General features: G+C 52.1%; 1 protein-coding gene across 2 annotated transcripts in view; it reads right to left on the reverse strand.

The window, feature by feature from the left end:
- Positions 1-21435, reverse strand: part of CELF5 (CUGBP Elav-like family member 5) — a 41055-nt gene that overhangs the window by 17698 nt on the left and 1922 nt on the right. Inside the window, exons 2-3 of one of the 2 annotated variants that reach the window (XM_066566193.1) lie at positions 16712-16794; positions 4110-4158 (exon numbers count right to left, since the gene is read on the reverse strand). In XM_066566193.1, the coding sequence (XP_066422290.1) occupies positions 4110-4158; positions 16712-16794 (132 nt within the window). Of the gene's footprint in view, positions 1-4106; positions 4159-16711; positions 16795-21435 lie in introns of both variants that reach the window. The other variant, XM_066566192.1, reaches the window with a different exon arrangement.

Here is a 21435-nt window from a genome sequence, read left to right on the forward strand (position 1 = left end):
TCTCAAACCCCCTGGCACTCTCAGGGCCAATCTCAAACCCCCTGGCACTCTCAGAGCTGATCTCAAACCCTCTGGCACTCTCAGGGCCGATCCCAAACCCTCTGGCACTCTCAGGGCCAATCCCAAACCCTCTGGCACTGTCAGGGCTGATCCCAAACCCTCTGGCACTCTCAGGGACCCTCTGGGACTCTCAGGGCTGATCCCAAACCCTCTGGCACTCTCAGGGCCGATCCCAAACCCTCTGGCACTGTCAGGGCTGATCCCAAACCCTCTGGCACTCTCAGGGCCGATCCCAAGCCCTCTGGCACTCTCAGGGCTGTTCCCAAACCCTCTGGCACTCTCAGAGCTGATCTCAAACCCTCTGGCACTCTCAGGGACCCTTTGGCACTCTCAGGGCTGTTCCCAAACCCTCTGGGACTCTCAGGGACCCTCTGGCACTCTCAGGGCCGATCCCAAACCCTCTGGCACTCTCAGTCATCACCTCCATGGTTCTCCAGCTCCCCACAGGGACTCCTGCAGCACTGGAAGCTCTCCTCTCCTCTCCCCTCCTGCTGTTTTCCCCTTCACTTTCTCTACATCTCCTGCTTTTCACCCTCTGATTGGCGATTTCCCGAGCTGTCCAGCGAGCAGGGAAATGCGCTGTGAGCTCTGACTGTCGAGTTCCCATGGAAACGTGCTCAGGAGGGGCCAGCACAGAGCACGGAGCTGCTGATGGAGGTACCAGGGAGCAATCCAGGGGCTGAGGCTGGATTCTGCCACCAAGAGGGAGCACACGAGCACTGGACACAAAGCCAGTGCACTCAGGTTACCTGGGCAGCAGCAGGATCAGGGAGAGAGGGAAGGCAGCTCCTGCTGTGGATGGGAGGCAGCAAATCTTGGAAGCTGACAATGCCTGGTCCAAAACCACAAGTCCCACTCTGAACTAATGCAGGAAACAACTTTTCCATGAAGGAAACAAATTTTCCATAGAATTCAGGTTATCTGGGCAGCAGCAGGATCAGAGAGAGAGGGAAGGCAGCTCCTGCTGTGGATGGGATGCAGAAATCTTGGAAGCAGAGAGAGTTTCCTTGTGCCTGGGCAGTGCTGGAGGCTTGGGGTGCCTTCATGCCCATCACTGCAGTGCTCCAGACAAGCACACAAACCCCTCTGCCCCTCTCCTGGCACTCCAGGCTCCCAGCAGAGAGCAGGAAAAGCTGGCCCAGCATCACAAGTCCCACTCTGAACTAATGCAGGAAACAACTTTTCTGTAGGGAATTTCTTCACTGAGCATCCAGATATTCCCACACAGCCCCTGCAGGGCTGGGCCAAAACTGCCCCTTTGGTAGAAAAATGAGCATTTCTCAGACCTCAAGAGGTAAATTCTGGTGTTCCAACTTCATGTTCTTAATTCAGGGTGATTCACTTGAGAAATGTCAGTCCCTGGTGAGTACAAATGAGGTTCCCTTCAAGGGTAATGCAGAGCAGTGCCTCACTGAGGCATGCAGATACTCCTTGATAAATTCCTACTATTCCTTCATAAATTCCTACTATTCCTTGATAAATTCCTACTCCAGACACTTCTGTCCTGCCCCAAACCTTTCTTTCACCTCCTGCCAGTGTGGGGTTATTGCCACAGGGATATTGCTCTTCCCATATCTGCAAAGTTGTTCAGCCACTCCTCTGACAGGTGGAGCATGGGGACAGAAACATTTCAGGAGAGAAATCTGTCTCAGACAAACACAGGGTGCTGCTCCTGCCTCAGGAAAAAATCCAGTTTGCCATGGATCCTGTGGGAGCTGCAAGGAGCCTGCAGGGAGGTGCTCAGACCCCAGAGGTTTCTGTTCTTGTCCATGGGAAGCAGAGTTGATGCTCTGACATTTGCAACCGTTAGGGAATGTGGCACTTTTCATAAACTTCGAGATTTCAGAGTCCAGTGCCTTGGCCAAAAGCTTGTTCCTAAATCAGCAGCCTGGGTTTTTAACCTGTTCCAGCTTGACTGGACAGAGGCATCAGAGATGTCACATCCCAACCCTTCATATCAGGTGGGTGTGTAGAGAAGAGCCCCCACCAGCAAAAGAGAGATGCAGAGATGGCCTCAGCCCTGATTAGACACCAGAGACTCCAGAGCTGCACTCACAGACACATAAACTTCTTTGGTTTTGATCAGGGTGGTAGGGGAAGGACTGAAGCCAATGGTTGAACCCAGAGGCAATGTGAGGTGTCAGTGAGAAGCCAGCCCTCCCCACATCACCCACTGCAGGTCTCTAAAGGATCTCTCATCCATTCTTAACATCATTTCCAACAGTGAGACTGAAACACCCTGAAGATTCTGGTCTCTTTTTATTGCCCACAGCACAGATAAGGACCTTAAATTCAACCCTAAACCAAGGGGCTGAAGTAAAATGCCCAGACTTCAGTAAAACTTAGGTGTACAAGTAAATAACCAAAAGTGACAGATTCTATCTGATTTAAACAGATTTTTTTTTAAGGGACTATCACACAACCAGAAATACAAACATTCAGATAAAATATTATAAATATATCTCATGATCTTGACAGTGACAGTCACTACAAACTGTTTGGGAATGTGAAACAAAAGCCTCCCAAATGAAATGCTGTCCCACAGCACAAAGAGCAGCACACAAACCCTCCCCTGGCCCCTACAAAACTGCTCTCAGGGGCAGCATTAACAACACAGGGCATGGAATGGAGAGAAAAGGAGAAGAAACAGATCAGTAAAGCAAGGAAAAGAAGCAAAATGAGTTAATGGATCTGGAAAGGGCTGAAGTTGCAAACCTTCTCCACCTGGAGGAGGCATTTGAGCTGCTGAGAGCTCCCCATTAAATTACCAGATTCTCTTGTTCCCAACCTTCCAGCTCTGAACTTCTCAGTAAATGCTGCTCTGCCCAAGCTGTCCCCTGCAGGCTGACAGCACCTCCATCTCAGGATCCTTTCCCTTCAGACATTATTTCCCCATCATGTGATCTTTTCTGCAACAGCATTTTGGCCTTGACAATGTGCTGGGGGCTGCTGCAGGACTGAGACAGCTCAGCAGTGATGGGGGAGGCAGTGGAGGGAGCTGCAGACAGGAGAATCAGCTGCAGACCAGTGAGCTGAACACATTAAAAAGCCAGTTCTGCTGCAGGGATGGATCTGCCTCTTATTGGGCTGAGCAGGTGTAGGAATGAAGGAATCTCTTCCCAAAGGCTGCAGGAGCCCCAGTGCCACACAGTAATGTCCTGGGGAAGGCATTACCAGGCTGATGGCACCCTCAGATAGCTGGGAAAGTGCTGGGGAAGATGAAACAGGAAAGCCTTATAAATATGATTGTCTGGCAAAAGATTTTGAGAATATGGAAACCGTAAGCGAGATTGAAATGAAAGCAAGCTTTGAGATCCCTCAGTTACTGAACAACTGGAAAACAATGGCATGGCCAGCTGAAGGTGATCCCCTTTTGATGGAACAACACCCTCTGCTTGCAGACAGGTCTAAGGGTCAGAGCAGACCCTACCAGCCTGGCAGAAGGGGCCCAAAGAGGAGTTTTTAGGGTTTAAAATGTAACACAGTATGGTAATGTAGTGATTCTTATAGGCTGTATGGAAATGCTATAGGATTTGTACATTGTACTAGATTGGTTAGTGAGAATCAGAATATTCAACACAGAAGATGATTTATTGTATTGGAACGGGAACCTCACTCTCTTACCCCTTTTGCTCTCTTACCCCTTTTGCTCTCTTACCTTTTTTACTCCCTTACTCTCTCACCCTCTCATTCTCTCTGCCCCTCTCTTCTCTCAGGCCTGCTCCAGCTGTGCCTGGCAGCTCCCAGCAGGGCCCTGCACCCAGGCCCTTTGCAATAAACCCCAAGTTCCTGACCTGGCTGCAGAGATCTCTCATCTCTGACCATCCCAGCCCCCGATGCTCCTACAGGAAAGAGTGGAGGGGGCAGTCACACCATCACCCTCAGGACCTGCTGTGTCCTTGCACTGCCCTCCTGCCCCCCAGCTCTTGGCCACACTCAGACCCCTCCTCACACAGAGCAAGGCAGAGTCAGGACCCTGTGCCTCATTTCCTGGTCCCCCTCACAAGCACAGGGCCACCAAAGGAGAAACAAGGAGAGATGACAACTACCTCCACGGCTCTCGCTGTCCGCAGGCTTCACCTGGATCGGGCGTGCCATCTGCAAGGGAACAGAAATGCAGAGGTTATTGCTTGGCCCAGTGCCCAGCACAGGCTGCTGAAGGCACTGGCAACAGGGCACAGGAAGGAGAGAGGCAGAAGGGAAACCAAGACATTGTGATGGCCAGCAGTACCCTTGAAGAAGGGAGCATTTTATTCCAAAAAGGAACCTGGCGCTTTTCCCCATTCAGCTCTCCTGGAAATGCCCACCATGCACAAAGCTCTGCCTCCTCAGCACTGAGAGGACTCTGAGGAAGCAGCTCAGCACCATGTGACTGGAGCCTGAGCAGTGGCCTGAGGTGAGACAGTGCCTGGAAGCTCTTCCTGTGTCTGCCCTGACTCAGTGCAGGCACGGCCACGTCACCCACCACGGACTGTCCTTGCAGCAGGGAGGAGACACTGCCTGTGAACGTGGCCAGGAGCAGCACAGCAGGCAGGGCTCTGCTGCTCCCCCTTCTCCAGCCAGCCCTCACACAGACAGCTCTGTGCACCAGAGAAGCTCTTGAGAACGTGGCCAGGAGCAGCACAGCAGGCAGGGCTCTGCTGCTCTCCCTTCCCCAGCCCTCACACAGACACCAGAGCAGCTCTTGAGAAGGGCAGTGCTGCTCTCCAACATCTCTCATCTCTGCCCCTCAGGGGAAATGCTCAGGTTGGAAGTGGCAAAACTCCTCTTGTTTGGGTGTGGAGAAGAGGTTTTTCCTTCTCTTGCAGCCATTAGTGTCATCAGCAATAATCCAAGCACAAACAAGGCTGCAGGGTAGCTTAGCTCACATGCTTTGGGGACTCTCCAGGTAAGACAGAAGAAGCTGCACTAAGGAGCACACAGCTTTAACTGTCTGCTTTGAAAAGCAGGGCAAAACTCATCTGCTGGCAGGGCTGTGTGTCCTGTGCTGCCCAGAGAGGCAGCTGACAAGCTGTAGCCTCCTTTCCCAGCTAGCAGGATCCAAGTGCACCAGAATATCCTCCAAGGAATGGTGCACAGGGCAGATTTCCACATTCACAGCACATCTCACTCCATGTCTCTCAGCATCACTCACAGAGGCTGACAGTGACCTGAATCAGTGACATTCATAATAAAAAACAATCAGAGTATTGCAGGCAAGGCCTGCACATGAGCTGCAGGTCCAGGCACAGTCTGCCCCCTCTTTTAGGAAACCCCTAAGGAGAAACAGCAACAAAACAGAAAATGAAATCAAGCCATAAAAGTCAATAACTGAGATGTGTTTAAAAGCCAGCATGAAATATGTGGAGGGCTGTCAGTCTCCAGAGTGGCCAGAAACCAGAGGCACAGCTGGAGGAAACCTGTGAGGTGGCTCTGCAGTTCACAGGGCAGAGATGCCAACCAGGAGGTGACAGCTGGCATGGCATGGCATGGCACACAGCCTGGCAGCTGAGGGGCTCCTGGCATGGCATGGCATGGCATGGCATGGCATGGACACAGCCTGGCAGCTGGGGGGCTCCTGGCATGGCAGGGCATGGCATGGCATGGACACAGCCTGGCAGCTGAGGGGTTCCTGGCATGGCATGGCATGGACACAGCCTGGCAGCTGAGGGGCACATGGCATGGCATGGCATGGCATGGCACACAGCCTGGCAGCTGGGGGGCTCCTGGCATGGCATGGCATGGCATGGCATGGCATGGACACAGCCTGGCAGCTGAGGGGCACATGGCATGGCATGGCATGGCCACAGCCTGGCAGCTGGGGGGCTCCTGGCATGGCATGGCATGGCCACAGCCTGGCAGCTGAGGGGCACATGGCATGGCATGGCATGGCATGGCATGGCATGGCCACAGCCTGGCAGCTGGGGGGCTCCTGGCATGGCATGGCATGGCCACAGCCTGGTAGCTGAGGGGCACATGGCATGGCATGGCATGGCATGGCATGGCACACAGCCTGGCAGCTGGGGGGCTCCTGGCATGGCATGGCATGGCCACAGCCTGGCAGCTGAGGGGCTCCTGGCATGGCAGGGCATGGCCACAGCCTGGCAGCTGAGGGGCTCCTGGCATGGCAGGGCATGGACACAGCCTGGCAGCTGAGGGGCACATGGCATGGCATGGCATGGCATGGCATGGCATGGCCACAGCCTGGCAGCTGGGGGGCTCCTGGCATGGCATGGCATGGCCACAGCCTGGTAGCTGAGGGGCACATGGCATGGCATGGCATGGCATGGCATGGCACACAGCCTGGCAGCTGGGGGGCTCCTGGCATGGCATGGCATGGCCACAGCCTGGCAGCTGAGGGGCTCCTGGCATGGCAGGGCATGGCCACAGCCTGGCAGCTGAGGGGCTCCTGGCATGGCAGGGCATGGACACAGCCTGGCAGCTGAGGGGCACATGGCATGGCATGGCATGGCATGGCATGGCATGGCCACAGCCTGGCAGCTGAGGGGCTCCTGGCATGGCATGGCATGGCATGGCATGGCCACAGCCTGGCAGCTGAGGGGCTCCTGGCATGGCATGGCATGGCATGGCACACAGCCTGGCAGCTGGGGGGCTCCTGGCATGGCATGGCATGGCCACAGCCTGGCAGCTGAGGGGCTCCTGGCATGGCATGGCATGGCACACAGCCTGGCAGCTGAGGGGCTCCTGGCATGGCAGGGCATGGCCACAGCCTGGCAGCTGGGGGCTCTGAAGCTGTTTTCCTCTGGCTGATGGAGCTCAGGCAGGAGGAGCAGAGGCTGGGAGCAGGCCCACACCATTCCTGCCCCAAGGATTGACCATGGAGCTGCTGAAAATGGCCCCAGGGATGGGCTGGCAGCTCCTCAGAGGAAGGCCAAGCTGCTGCCATGCTCCAGCTCGACAGACAACAGCCCCAAGAGCTGCTGAATCATTCAGGGAAGAGGGAGAGGCTGCAGGTCCTTTCCCCACTCTTGCTCAGCTGCAGGGATCTGCAGAGCTCCTCATGTCCTGCTGTTGCTGCCATGTGGCCCCAGCCCTTGCAGCACTGGAGCTCACCAGGAGCTGCTGAGGGCCCAGCACCCCTTGGCTGAGCCGAGTGGGATGTGGGGCAGGGATTCAGGAGTCTGAGGTCAGAGATTGTTGTTGCACAAAGCCTCCAATTTCCTTGCTGAGAGGCTGCTGTCAGTGCTCACGGTCCCTGGCACCCTGCCTGTGTGAGGCTGAGTGGGAGAGGGCAGGCAGCCCAGATGTGTGCTCAGAAGAGAGAGCTCCCTGCAGAGCCACGTCACATCCAGGACATGGATTCCCCCAGCACCAAGGAATAGTTTTGTTTCTACCCAGGATGCAAAACCAGGGCTAAACTAACTGAACTGATGGGGAGGGAGATGAGGCACAGACTCAGCTTCTGTGAGGAAGCCAAAGCCCCAAAGCCATGTGGGGGTAGGAGGGGCGGCAGGGATGCTGTGCAAATGCAGGGCACACACATCCAGCACCTCCCTCCAGGGATGCAGGGGCTGAGGGAAGGATGGGGGCAGGAGAGGGGGAGGTTAAGCACCTGAGGCCATCTCCCTGTCCCCTCCCCCAACAGGGCTGTCACTCCAGCTCCCAGCACCTAGGATAAAGGAGGTGTTGTCATGGAAACGGTTATTCACCACATGGAACCTGACATTTGCAGTTGCCATGGAAACCAGCTCTTGGGGGCATTCCCTCTGCTTTGCACAAAAGAGACATTTTGATATCATCTCTGGGGAAGGGGCCCCCTCTCCCCATCTGTCCATCCCTGTCCTTTGCCCCGTGCCAGGGACGTGACCCCAGGGGTGGTGACCCCACCAAACCTGAAATCCTGGGGCAGGGCATCCCTCAGGGCCACTGAGCCAGCGAGGTGATGTGCCCACGGCTGGGCCACAGCACAGTGCCCTGGCAGTGAGGTGGCAGTGCCAGCACAGCAATGGTGCAACCCCAGAGGCAGCTCCTGCCAGGGGCTACAAGAGGAGGCACAGCCAGCACCCCCAGCTGTGGCCACAGCTCCTCTCCTGCCCACCTGAAACTGCACCTGCCTTGGGCACACAAAGACTTTCCCCCTGCCCATATCAGATCAAGTCCTGCCCATTTCCAGAGGTTTTGCCAGCTCCAGGGACTTTGAGAGACACCCACCAAGCTGAGGTCAGGTCTCTGAGCTGGTCTTTATCTGCTCTGGAAGATTTGGGTAAAGAGAAGAAGAAAACAAGATACAAGAAATGTGTCCAGATGCTGAGGCTTGGAGAAGAGCAGCAGGATTGTGTGGCAGCTTCTTCCTGAAACAGGAGGTGTCCCAGCTGAGGCAGAGGGAGCCATGGCTCTCCTTGCACACAAGAGGCTTCCCTGAAGAAGGACACCACCACTCTCATGTTGCCACCAAAGATGAACAAGTTATCAAAGGCCTCTCAAGCAGAGGGAGTCCACAGCAGCTTTAACTCAACCACCTTAAGGCCTTAAGAACTGTCCCTGGGAGATCCTAAATTCTGTTCACAGGTGTCAGCAAAGAGCTCTGTCCCCTACAGGACACACAGTAGGAATGGTCAAGTTTCACCTCTCCTATTTGAGGGAGAAAGAGAGGAACAGGGCAGCAAGGAGGACCCACTTCTGGAAGTACAAATTCTCCTGGCCTCCAGTCATCACCTGAGGCTGCACAGTAATCAGAGAGCACACCTGAATAAGAAAATTGTATTTGTATACACCCAGCTGGGCCCAGAATCCAGCAGTCAGGATGTGCCTGCCCTAAATTCCCAGAGTGGAAAGACATGGATGCCTTTTACCACACAGGAACACAGAGGTGAGCACATGTGTAGGATGGAGAATTCCAGCAAATGATTCATGAGCCTGCACCTGCCTCACAAGCTGAGCTTCATCTCCCCTGTTCAATTATTCAGCTGAGCATTATTAGTCTTCATTTCTTAAGAATATCACATGAACATTTGGCACATGCTGTCAGGACACCATGGGCCAAATGTCCCCTGTGCCATCCCTCACCCTCACACCTCAGGCTCCTCCTTACCCACTGCTGCTGACACTGAAAGGGCTGGCAGCTCCATGACCCACTGCACCCAGGAAATCCTCTGGAGCAGCAGTGGGCACCAGATGGGCAGCAAAGCTCCTGCTCCAGCTTTTCCCTCACATTTCCCTCCTGGCTGGATGCACAACACAGCTGTCCCTGCTCTCAGCTCTCACAGAGGTTTCTCTGCCTGCACCACTGCCCCTCTCAGGAGCCTGCAGCCTTTGCTGGCTTTCTGGAGGGGTTCCTGGTGGGAAGCAATGGGGCAGCCAGCCTCAGGAGTGTCCCACAGCATCCATGTCCTGTGCAGCCCTCTGAGAACTGTGAGGAGACACCCACAGGGAGGTCACTGCAGCCCAGAGACTTCCAGGGAAGGGGAAAGGCTAAGAGGCCTTGCTGGAAGTGTCTGGATTACACCCACCCCAAATGCCAGGACTGGGCAGCACAGAGAAGCAGGGAATCCCGCTCTGCCTGGGCTCCCCCTCTGCTTTTGAGGAGGTGCTCCCCACCTTTGCAGCACTCTAGAGAACAAGAATCTGGCATCAAACATCCTGGCACTCCTAAAGTCAGAGGAAGCTTTGCTCTTGGTTTCACCAAGGCCAAAATGCACCACTTTTCTCACCACACCCCAAATAAAGACTTGTGGAGGTGAACTGGCTCCCCATGTTCAATCAGTGCCCAGCATGAGATGTCAGTCAGCTCAGCAATCTGGTAGCCCTGCTCTTCAAGGAGAAGATTCCCAGATCCCCCTTTTCTCCAGCTTTCAAATTGCAAAAGCTGGATGGAAGGAAAAAGCCCCCTGAGACAGCAGGGCAAGCCTCTCTATTAATTACAAGTAAGTGATGTAAAATAGCCCCTTAGGTGCAATGCAGGGGAACTTCCCAGTGTTAAGAGGGTCAGAAGCAGAGTGCACAAAGCACACAATGCAGGCTGCCTCCTCTGGGATGGCAGCAACCAAAAGGCATCCAAGGCCACTGGCAGAATTAGGTCCTAGGCTCTCCACTTTACAAATTGTGGGCTTGTCCTCCTCTGGCCAGTTAAAAATGCCCTTTCTGAATGGTCATAATCACTTCTAACTGGGCAGAGCACATAAATCTAAATGCTAATTTGTTCATTTGGATTCTGTTTCTGATTGGGAATGCAAGCAGGGATGGATTTGTGCCAGTCTCAGTGCTCAAGTGTCCTGCTTGCACCTTCCCTCTGCCACCTCAGTGTGCCTTAGTCCTGTCCAGGAGAACCATCCTTCCTGAGAAAGAGGGGCTGTCTCATGCAGAAACATGAGCAACATTAGTACCAAGCTCTGGCACAGCTCTACAGGCTGCTTATGAATTCACCTCATTCAATCCTGCTATGGAGGAGACAAGGATAATTATGAGCAGTGTGTTCCAGGTGGAGGAATTGAGGCATGTGGTGATGAAGATCATGCAGAAAGTCTGTGGCAGAAGCAGGATGTGAATCCCAGAGTACAAACCACACAGCTTCTGCCTGCAAGGCTCAGCTACATCTTTATGCACAAGCAAGGAAGATTGCTGAAGGACTGATGAAATTGAAAACCCAGAAACTCCTCTAGAAAGTTCATCAAGACCACAAGAGATCCTTCTGGCCTCCAGAATGCCATGGGCCTGAGGACTCAGGCACAGCTGGGTGCTCAGACCCACAGTCCTGTGTCAGCTGCAGCATCTTGCTTCAGAGACTTGCCCAAGATTGCCACATTTGCCAAGGAATTGCCCCAAGGAATGCTTAGGGCTTAAGGCCTGCAAAAAGCAGCAGTAAGATGCTGTGAGATGGGTCACCAAATTGTGCAAGAAAGCTGCAGAGGGAAAAGCTGGGAGCCCACACTCAGCTGGCTTTGATCTCTCCACTGAAAGGACACCCAGCACCCTGAGCCTTCCCCTGTGCCCCCTGGTGCCCCACGGGTCCAGGGAGCACCTCCAGGGCCTTCTCTGTGCACAGGCTGCAGCCTGCAAGGACCCCAAAAAGCAGGGAAGGGAAGAGCCTGTGACAGCAGTGTCTGAGCTGATGGACACAGCAGCTCTGCAGAGGTTCACTGCTGCAGCCATGCCCTTCTGCTGCCCCATGGCAGGGTAATGCCAGTGGCCAGGAAAAGACATTTCTGGTGATGTAACAGAGGGGGGCAGGCACAGGGACCCTCTGCCTGCACACAGAGCGGCTGTGCCAGTTCCCTTGGCAACCACTAACACCGATAATCCCAGCAGAGCAAAACCTCCGTGGATACTGACACACCCACGGGAAAATCCACCCCAAACGGGCCCAAGCCCCAAAAAAATCCCCTGAGCCTGCTCTGGGCTGATATGAGAGAAGCTGTTTCCCTTTAGGGGTGCTGGCAGTGAGAAAAGAGGCCCCAGGTGACTGCAGGATGCCCCTGGAGACAGGAAAATCCCATTTGGAGAAGGCCCTCAGTGATCTGGTGTAGTCAGCCCTGCTTTGAGTGGGCTTTGAGCACAGACCCCAGGGGTCTCTTGCACCATAAATTATCCTATGATCCCACCTCCATCCATGTTCACAAACACTCGTGTGCAGGCACACACCCCCAGTGACCCCATGGAGGGGGGAATGTGGAACCTCACCCAGGAGGGGGGTGCCTTTGCAAAGAGCAGGGTCTGTGTGGGCTGGTGTGCAGGTACAGCTGAGTTCACCAGCACAGCAAAGTGAGGCCACCAGGAAAGAGGCAAAAGTCAAAGCTTTGTGCTGCAAGGAGATGCCAGGGCCTGGCTGTGCCAAGGGCAGCAATTTCTCTGCAGAAAGGAAGAGCCCTCGTGCACAGGACGGAGCCTGCGTGTGTGTCCACTTGGGCAGCACGTGGGAACGGGTGCTGATCTTTAATTTCACTGTTCTGCCAATTCCACAGGGAACAGGAGGCAATGTCTGCCTTGGCAGCTTCATCTTCAGTGCAGGCCCTTCAGTGGGCTTTGCCTCACTGAGAGGTCTCAGCCCCTCACGTCAAACCCTCCACAGCACAAGTATTTTCAATTCCCTCTGCACTGAACAGGCACTTCTGCTGCTTCTTGCCCAGGGGCTGCTTTAGCCCAGCACCTTCATGTCCTGGTGCTGCCATTTCCATGAGACAGAAATACAGAGAGCGTGCCAAGGCTAACTGACAATGCTGCAAGGCTCTCAGCAATGGGATTGTCTATCAGACCTGCAGCATGCACATGGGAAAAACTCCTCCACCCTGCCCTGTTCAAGGGTTCAAGCTGCAAAGATTAATGAGCAGGGCCCAGCTTCAGACCTCAGCCAAACCCTCAACAGCACAAGTATTTTCAATTCCCTCTGCACTGAACAGGCACTTCTGCTGCTGCTTCTGGGCTGCTTTAGCCCAGCACCTTCATGTCCTGGTGCTGCCATTTCCATGGGACAGCCTTGCCATGCTCTCTGTGTGTCTAACTGACAATGCTGCAAGGCTCTCAGCAATGGGATTGTCTATCAAACCTGCAGCATGGACATGGAAAAAACTCCTCCACCCTGCCCTGTTCAAGGGTTCAAGCTGCAAAGATTAATGAGCAGGGCCCAGCTTCAAACCTCAGCCAAACATTTAGACCAGCTGAAACTTTCAGAAATCCTGGTCCAGGCTGATGCACAAATGAGAGGGGAGGGGAGAATGAGATGCTCTGCCCTCTCCACCAAAGTCCCTCCAGTGACCTGTGCTCCCTCCTGCCACCATGGGCTGTGGATCCTGCCAGATGGCCCAGGTGAGCCCTTGCTCCTGGCAGCACAGGACACAGCCTGCCCACAGGGATGCCCTCTGCTCCAGCTCTGCTGGGTCTCTGCACGAGGCTGGTGCCCAACCACCTGAATTAGTGCTGCAGCATCTCAACCCCTGGTGCATTCCCAGAGTCTGTGTCTGCTCTCATGCTGCTGCTCTCTGTAATTTTCCATTCCTGTGTCCCTGCATCCATGAGTTCTCCCTATGATGTAGCCACATTTCAGTACCCTCATCACTGCTCTTAAACTGCCCATATTCCCAGCTTGGATCAATACCAATTTCTGCCACTTACTTGCCTACCTTTCAGCAGGCCTTTCTTTGTTCTGCATAGAAATAAAACTGTAACTGTACCTTGCCAAAAGAATTACTTTTTTAAACCTCCCCCCCTCCACTTCCTCCCTCTATTCTTCTTCCTCTTCTTCAGGAGCAATTTTATGTAATTTGCAACTGTCTGGCTGCAAATGAAAAGAGACATAAAGCGTTTCTGCGAAATATTGAAAAGCTGGATGCTTTTCCCTCAAATTTCACTTAGCAAGAGGCTTTAACTTGCTGTGTGATCACTGTGTGTCATTAATAACCTCTCCAAGTCCTTTCAGAACTCAGCAAAGTGAAGGCACAATCACGAATCAAAGGCATGGGTTATTGAGATATAATATCATTGCACTGAGGCAGGGAGGAGTGTGCCAGGGAGTGGGGAGAAGGTGAAACACTGCACTGCTGGGCGGGCTGGCAGCTGAACAGGGCACCAAATTTAGGAAACGGCCTTAAAGGCCTGATTTCAACAATTCAGCAGCTCTGAGGGCAGCACAGGTGTGTTAGATAATACAATATGCAGCTGTACAGGTGAGGCTGGTTGAGTCACCATCAAATGTGGCACTTAAGGACATGGTTCAGTGCACTTGGCAGTGCTGGGTTAATGGTTGGATTCAATAGTCTCAGAGGTCCTTCCCAACTTGATGATTCTATGACAATCTTGTTACTTTACACCCTGAGCACACTGGTCCATATAAAAGAATGTAAAAGCCAAAATTCTGTCTACCTCAGAAAAAGATGCTGAGCCTTACTGTTAAAAAATAAGCTTTTTAGAGTTTAAATTCCATTCAGTTACCATACATCCAACAGCACTCAATTCAGAGACAAAAGAGAATTCTGACCTCACATAAAGAGAACTTGCCCCAAATAATGCCACAGGAATAAATACAGACAACAGTGATTCCTATTGACTTGTGTGGAAAACCTAAAATATAAATATAACTATAGATAAAAGCCTAGGTAAGCTACACTGCACTCACGGCCCTGCAGGTCATGGAGGGCCTCAGCAACACCTCTGTGGGCCCAGACCCACCCAGTGACAGCCTGGAGGAGAACCCAGAATCCTGCTCCAGAGGCCTGATCACAGCCTAAGACTGTCTCAGAAACCATATCAGAGCATTTCCATAACTCTCTCCTCACCAAATCCTCAATCAAGACCAAAAAAAAGTAATTTGTCTCTATTCAGGTTGATGAACTGTTGGGTTCAAGCACAGCTCTCTGCACTGAGGCCAACAAAGGGAGGTACTTTGGTTCTTGTGGCACCTGCAATTGCTTGGTGGTACAACAGCAAGTGTAGGATCAGCACAAGATCCTTCCCCTGCCAGCTTCATCCCTTGCTGTCTGTAAAGCTCCTGTCATGCACTCAGGTGACAGCTTGTGTCACCCTACACTTCACAACCCTTCAGCTTTCTTTATTCTCCTGCTATGTGCAATGCAGAGAAAGGATATGGGTAAAATGACAAGAAATCAGTTGGTTATCAGACTGTGGCCCACTGACTGAAATCTCAGTGGTGTGGTCACAACATTCTGTGCCCTTCCTGAACTCCTGGGGATGGGCTTTGCCCCAGAGATCACCAGAAGATGATCCAGGTGTGAATATACAGAGATGAAATTGTACATCCTTGTTCCTAAAACAGGGAAGAACTGCCTGGCTCTCCTGTCTGTGATTAATTTCCAAAGTGTTGCCCACAAGGACAGGTGATGCTACACAAACACCACCAGACCATGGCTGGAAGCCAGCTCAGCTCACCCAGCCCATGTCCATGCCAAGCATCCATCTCCACATGCCCAAAGAGAGAGAGAGAATTGTGCCTTCTTGGTCACTGAGGGACTGAACAAAAGAGAAACCAAATGTGATGAAGTGGTATATTGGCAGCCTGAAAATAGCTCCAAATGCAGCACAGCTCATCTTCATCCTAATCCTGAAACATAATTACACCACACTGCTCATTAACTGTCTCCAGACAAGTATGTTCAAAAGTGCTCACCTACCACAGATTTCTTACTGTTCCCAGGCAGTGTCTTACACCTCCCTTAACATAAAAAGCCTTTAGATCACCACATCATAGACAAATTGCTGCTTTAAACACTGCTCCATGCAGCTCTCTACAACCCCTGAGAGCACAGACAGCAGAGAACACAGTGAAACAAGCAACAAATCCCCCATGTAGAACTGTAGCAAAACTGAGATTGCCTTGAATCCACCAAGCCTCCCATGAATAATTTTTCAGAGACACATCTGACTTCCCCACTGCATTGACAGCACTGTATCATGACTCCTCTCAACTGCTCCTCCATCCTCTGACTTGTTCTTATAGACACTGTCAGCTCTGCCCTGCACCAACACACGGGGTTACACTGCTTTAGTTTAAAAATCCAACCATTTCCCACCACACAAAAATATCTCAGGCAGATTTGTGCTGGTTATTTGTACTCTTCCCCCTGGCTGGCCTGAGATAAGGACCTTGTTAAGTGATAATTGAGTCACATGCATTTTCCAGCACAGGCCCATGCCAAAAAAGCACAAGCAAACAAATACAGAAAAGGATGTGAGTGTGTGTGTGTGTGGAGGTCTTGAGGGCAGCTGGGAGAGGTGAGAGAAGCTCTTTGGACCTGTATGGGTTAAAGAAAAAATGTTATGGTTAAGAATTCCTAACCACCCTCCAGAGACCCCTGGTTTACATTAATTATTCTGTTGCCTTGAGCACTCAGGGCCTCCTGTGAGCTTCTATCTATAAGTACCCAACTCCTCCTCCTACTCACCTCCAAATGAATCCTTTCAATGTGCTTGATCAACCCCCTCAGTACAGCAAGGGAACTGCCCAGTCAAAGCTCTTAAATCACACCAAAATGGGAAGGGCAACAATCCAGAACTCCTTCCAGCTCTCCAGCAGGTCCCAGGGAGGCAGAGGACAGCCAGGCAAGGAGGGACTTGTTCCACAGTGCCCAGCCTCCCTCAAACCCCACTGAAGGATTGTAAAATCCCACTGAAGGATGTAAAATTTCAAAATTTCTGCTCCCAAGACCAGCTGTGATTGAGCAAGACCCAGGAGCAGACCAGCAGTCCTTCTCTCACCTAAAAATAACTCATTTCTCTTCCAAACAATGGCATGTGGCAAGTGTGTATTTTATTTTTGAGAGGCTGATCCAATTCAGCCACTGCATCAGAGCTCCATCCAGGCACCCTGCAGGGCAATGGCAGATTAGAATTGGATGCACCAGGAGGTTCTGCACACCTGGAAAAAGGCTCTGCTATCTTATCTTGTGTGAGGTTTTCAGCAATGCCCACTGTGCACCTACACACTTCACCCCAAAGCCCACAGGGACAGAAAGCTGAAGGAGTCCTGTCACACCCCAGAGAGCAAAGAGCAGCACAGAAACAGGAAAAAAAGCAGAAAAGCAGCAGCTCTGAGGAGCAATGCTGTGCTTCCACTCCCATATCCCTGTTCCAAGCCCTGAAACAAACACCCTTCTCTTCCACAAGCAGGAAAATTGATCTGAGCCACATCTCACCCTCACTCCCTCCCCTGAAAATTCCCCATCATCCTGCCCACAGCATCAGCTCCAGACAATTCACTGGGACTTACCCCTGGCAAAGTCTTCTGTTCATGCAGGGCTGTCTGGGCTTTGATGGCAGAGTCTCTGGCACAGTATGTGAGGAATGCACAACCTGCAGCAGATACACAGAGTGTCAACTTAGACAGGCACTTGCAGATGAACATCAACACAAATGTTACATAATTTGGATGTGTCTAAAGCTCCAGGGGAAAAAAAAAGACAAAGAAACAATGTGAAAGGACTTGCAGGCCACATCTGAAGTCGATTAAGAGCTGGAAAAGGGTTCCAGTGAATAAAGGGGCTTGACACAGGTGTTGAACAAGGTGAGACACAATGGGGGAGCAAAAGGAAAGCTGATCCTGTCTGTGGCACAAACAGCCCCAAACACAAGGATCAGGAGAGAGGCAAGGACCAGCATGATTACTGATTAGAAGAAGAAAAGAAGCAAGGAAAGAAGAGAAGTATCTGGGATTTTAGGCTTACACAAAAGCTCCACGATCCAGATTCACAAATTAGGGAGCTATGGCAGGAGAGGCCTGGCCCTGTGTGATGCACACAAACACACACCAAAGCACCACAAGGGCAACACAGAGCCCAGCAGAGCATCCTGCATTCTGACAGGGCCAACCTGAGAAGGCAGATGAAAAGCACAGAGAAAAGGCCAGATCCTGACATTCTTAGTCAAGATATGACTCAACACCTCAGACGAATTCTGGAGCCAAGGGAGGAGGGGGAGGAGTTGTAGCCCCTCCAGGAAGAAGAGGGATCATCTCTGGGTGCTCTGATGCTAAGAATAAGCAAAGGGAAAATCTGGCTGGTTATCAAGAAGCATTTCCTAGCAGAAAGAGCTTTAGACTGTGGAATGATCTCCCCAGGGAAGTGCCTGGAGCTCTGTCACTTGAGTTGTTTCAGATGAGGGTAGGCAAAGCACTGGAGAATAGACTCAGAATGCATCTGACCCCCTCACTCATCCCCCTCCTAGCCACAGTGGCATTTCACATCTCAAGCAAAGGCAGGACGAGTCCCTCTGGCTTGCTGATGAATATCCCTGTCCACACTGCTGTGCTGGGGCTGCACATGCATTGTTCTGGTCAGAGAAGCCCATTTTTCTGCCTCCACATCCTTGTGCCTGGCTTGGGGTGCTCCAAAGCTGCTTCAGCTCTCCCTGAGCTGCACCCAAAGGTGGTGCAGGGACTGTCTGGGCCTCTCCCCTCCAGCCCAGTGGGACTCCAGGTACTCAACACCCTGAGGCCAGCTCCTCAGGACAATCCCAACCACAGCAACATCATTATCCTGCTCTCCCATCCCAGCTCCAAGAAGCTGCTGCAGGTAAGCACATCACACCTGTCCTCACACCTCTTTGCTAGGGGAAAAAACCTTCCATTAACAGCACACAAGCACTAGGTATCTCTGAGAGGTCATTAAAGCTCCTTATTGCCCAGATTTTGAATGCTGCACCAAATGTGGGACCAACAGGTAATTTAACAGATATAGTGAGGCCAGGAAGAATGCAGGTGATTCAGTGCTCCTGGCAAAGGCAGCTGGCTCTGCTGTGGTGGGGAAGCTCCCCTCAGCTTTCACACTTCCCATGGGCTGCTCTGACATCAAGCCCCAAAAGCAGCTCTATAACCAGAGAGACCAGATTCTATAACCTCTATAATCTATTTCTAACAGATCTGAAGGCCTGGTCACAAACACAGATACCCAACTCCACCTGCTGCTCCAGGCTGCTACTTTGCAAGTCATACAAGACTCAGAATTCTAAGATAATTTGGGCCAGGTTTAGCTCACGAAACTCCAAAGTCAGCACTTGGGAATAAGCAATTTATTCCACTAAAAGCTTCAATGCATTGGTACTATGCCCACGTGCAGTGAAGGCACTATTCTTGCCTCAGGAGCATCAGCCATCAACCTCAGAAAACCCAGGATAGGAGTGGAGTTATGTCCACGTGAAGCAGGCAAACCCCGTCCTTGGGTCCATTATTCCAGTGCTCAGCAATGGCAAAACTGAGGCAAAGCACCCTCAAAAACCCCAGTCCATGGGAGGACAAGCTGAAAATGAGACCTGGACAAAGACACAGCATTCAGTGGGGATAAAGGAGAGACATTCCCCACACAGGGAGGTACTGTTACCATGCCAGATCAGGGATTTGTCAAGGCCAGCAACACCTAGGCCCACCAGCACCAATGAAGAAGTGCCAGGAATCCCCTCCTTAGAGCCCTCTGGTCCTCCTCTCCCCTAGGGCAAAGGCAGAAACATTGCTCATCTTTTAGCAGCTCAGTACCAAGAGGCAGCAGCTTCCAGAGACAGAAACTGTGGAGCCTGAAGATGCCTCACTCCAACCCAAATGCAATCCCCACTGCTGCTCTGCTTTCCAAGGGTGTGGGCATTTGCTCAGCAGGAGCCACTTGTGCTCCTGCTCCTCACTCAAGCATGGAGCAGCACTCAGGCAGCCTCTAATGTCCTGCCTGGACTGGGGCTGCAGGTACAGGACAGCCTGGTCCACTGCTCTTCTCTAAGCTTTGAGGACATTCCTCTCATTCTTACTCCCCCAACTGCAGCAACCTGGGAAGCTGAACTGGCTCTGGAAAGGAGGGAGCTAAAGATGTTGGAAAATATGATTACTGCCTTCCACAGCCAGGTGTTTTGGAGGTAGAGCAGTCAATTGCATTCTCTTTGCAAAGCCCTGGTCAGAAATACAGGAAAAGGTTCGGCAGAAACACTGTGCTCTAATTGCGTAAATAAATATTTGGGGAAAATAAACTTCCTTCCTGAAGAGCCATTATCTCTTGCACACTAACTGTGCAGCTACTCTGGGATGCTGGGACAGGATTCTGCTCACCCTGTCCTTCATGGGTTCTTTGAGCTCCTACAACTTTGAGTTTGACAGAGCCACCCAAGGATCTGAAGAGATGTGCAGAGGTGCAGAGGGGCCTGTCACTCTCACTGGGCTTTCTCACTTCCACATTTCCTGCTTTAGTTAACAGCAAGCTCAGACAGACAGGCTCAGGCCCCTTTGGGCACTTCTCACACCACGTCAGCTGAGACACAGGACGTGGTGTTAGAAAGTGCTCAGGGTGTTCAGAAGTGTCAGCCTGGAAGGTCTCAGGCAGCCAGGCAGTGCAAGGAGCCATTCCCAGCATGGGGATGCAGGACAGCACCCAGAGCACTGTCTGCAAAGCCACCACCATTCTGCCAAAGATCCCTCAATGCCCCACCAGCACTGGTGGTACCACCCTCCTTCCATGGGCTCCAAGAGGGTTTCCAGCTCCCTGAAGGCAGAACCCAGCCTAGTTTCACTTGAAAGAGACTGCATAAAAAATAATATATATATTCAGTGCCTGATCCTCCCTACAAACTACACATTGGCTCTGGAATTTACAGTCCCTTCAGATCCTAAATATTACTCCACACATCAGCAGTCTAAAGCCTTGAGCAAGAAAAGGCTGCTGGTTTGCAGGAGGGAGGGATCTCTAGATTCTGCTTAGCATCAGAAATCACATTAAATACTTCAGCAGGGGAAGCGTGGAATCAGTGGGGAGCTAATCTACAAGCCTGCAGAAGCTGAGTCAAAACTGGGCTGCCAGGGAGGCAAGTTGGGCTGAGGGTGGTGTTGTATCCTTGCCCTCTGGAAAAGCCACCTGCTCCTGCCCCTGAACATTCCCCTGCAATTCATTTTGGCACCTCACACTCCTCAATGGCTCCACTTTCCCTACCATGAGCACTCCTAGGAAACCCTTCCAGTTGACACTTGTGAAGGAAGTGCCTTCTGCCTAATCCTGGAACACAAGGCCAAAAATTTCCACTTGATTCTGCCCACTCAGCCTCCCCTGACCCATTCCAAAAGCCTGTTCAAACACCTCCCCGCTCTTCCCATGAAAATATTAGCTTTGAGACAAACACTGCCATTAACATGCAAATGTATCTGTGATTAACATAAATAGAAAAACTGCCTGATGACTAATATTAGGCTGTAACAGTATCAGCTACCAGTAGCCAGGTTGCTGAGACATGACTAGTCAGGTACTAACAAAACCATTTCATAGCAGAGCTCACATTTCTAAATCTCTAAGATTCTCCTCTGCCTCCACTGAATTCATCCATTCTAAGCACCCATAGAGGACCAGCTCTTGGACACTGCAGCCCAGCTCACACCCTCCAGCCCCTGGCAGGCCTTTTCCACCTTTCCTTCCTCCCTGGAGGCAGAGGTGGCTGCTCAGCTCCATGGCAAGCTGCAAGGGAATACAAGAGGACACGCTGGGCTCCACCAGCAGTGCTGGCTTCTCACACAACTGCTTCCTCCCCTTTGGGGAGAGAAAGGGAAAAAAGCAGATGGAAGCTGCATGTGAGCTGTCAATTGGATCTCACTGCAGATCAGGAACGTGGGGAGAGAAAACTGAGTCTGCTGTTAGAACTGCCCCAGAAAGGTGGCTTCTGTTGAGTGCAGGGACGAGCCTGCAGCCAAAGTGTCCCCTGTCTGGGGGCTGTGACAGTGCTCCAGGCCACTGCAGCTCCTGGGTCAGGCCTGGCACCTTCCAGGCCTGCAGATGCCAGCAGCAGCTCCTCACCAGGATGGCCTTCCTGCATGGAGCACAGGCACTGCAGCCAAAGCTGGTAAATGAGAGTGAGCAGGCACCAGGGTGGGCTGGATTGTGGATTCATTCCCTCCTGCACGATAAACCCCCACACACTTCCTTGTCAAGGGATGACTTCTCTGGAGAGGCTGTTCCAAAACAGGCTGAGGATCTACAT

Source organism: Molothrus aeneus, chromosome 27 (genome assembly GCF_037042795.1).
Source record: "Molothrus aeneus isolate 106 chromosome 27, BPBGC_Maene_1.0, whole genome shotgun sequence".
Classification (NCBI taxonomy): Eukaryota; Metazoa; Chordata; class Aves; order Passeriformes; family Icteridae; genus Molothrus; species Molothrus aeneus.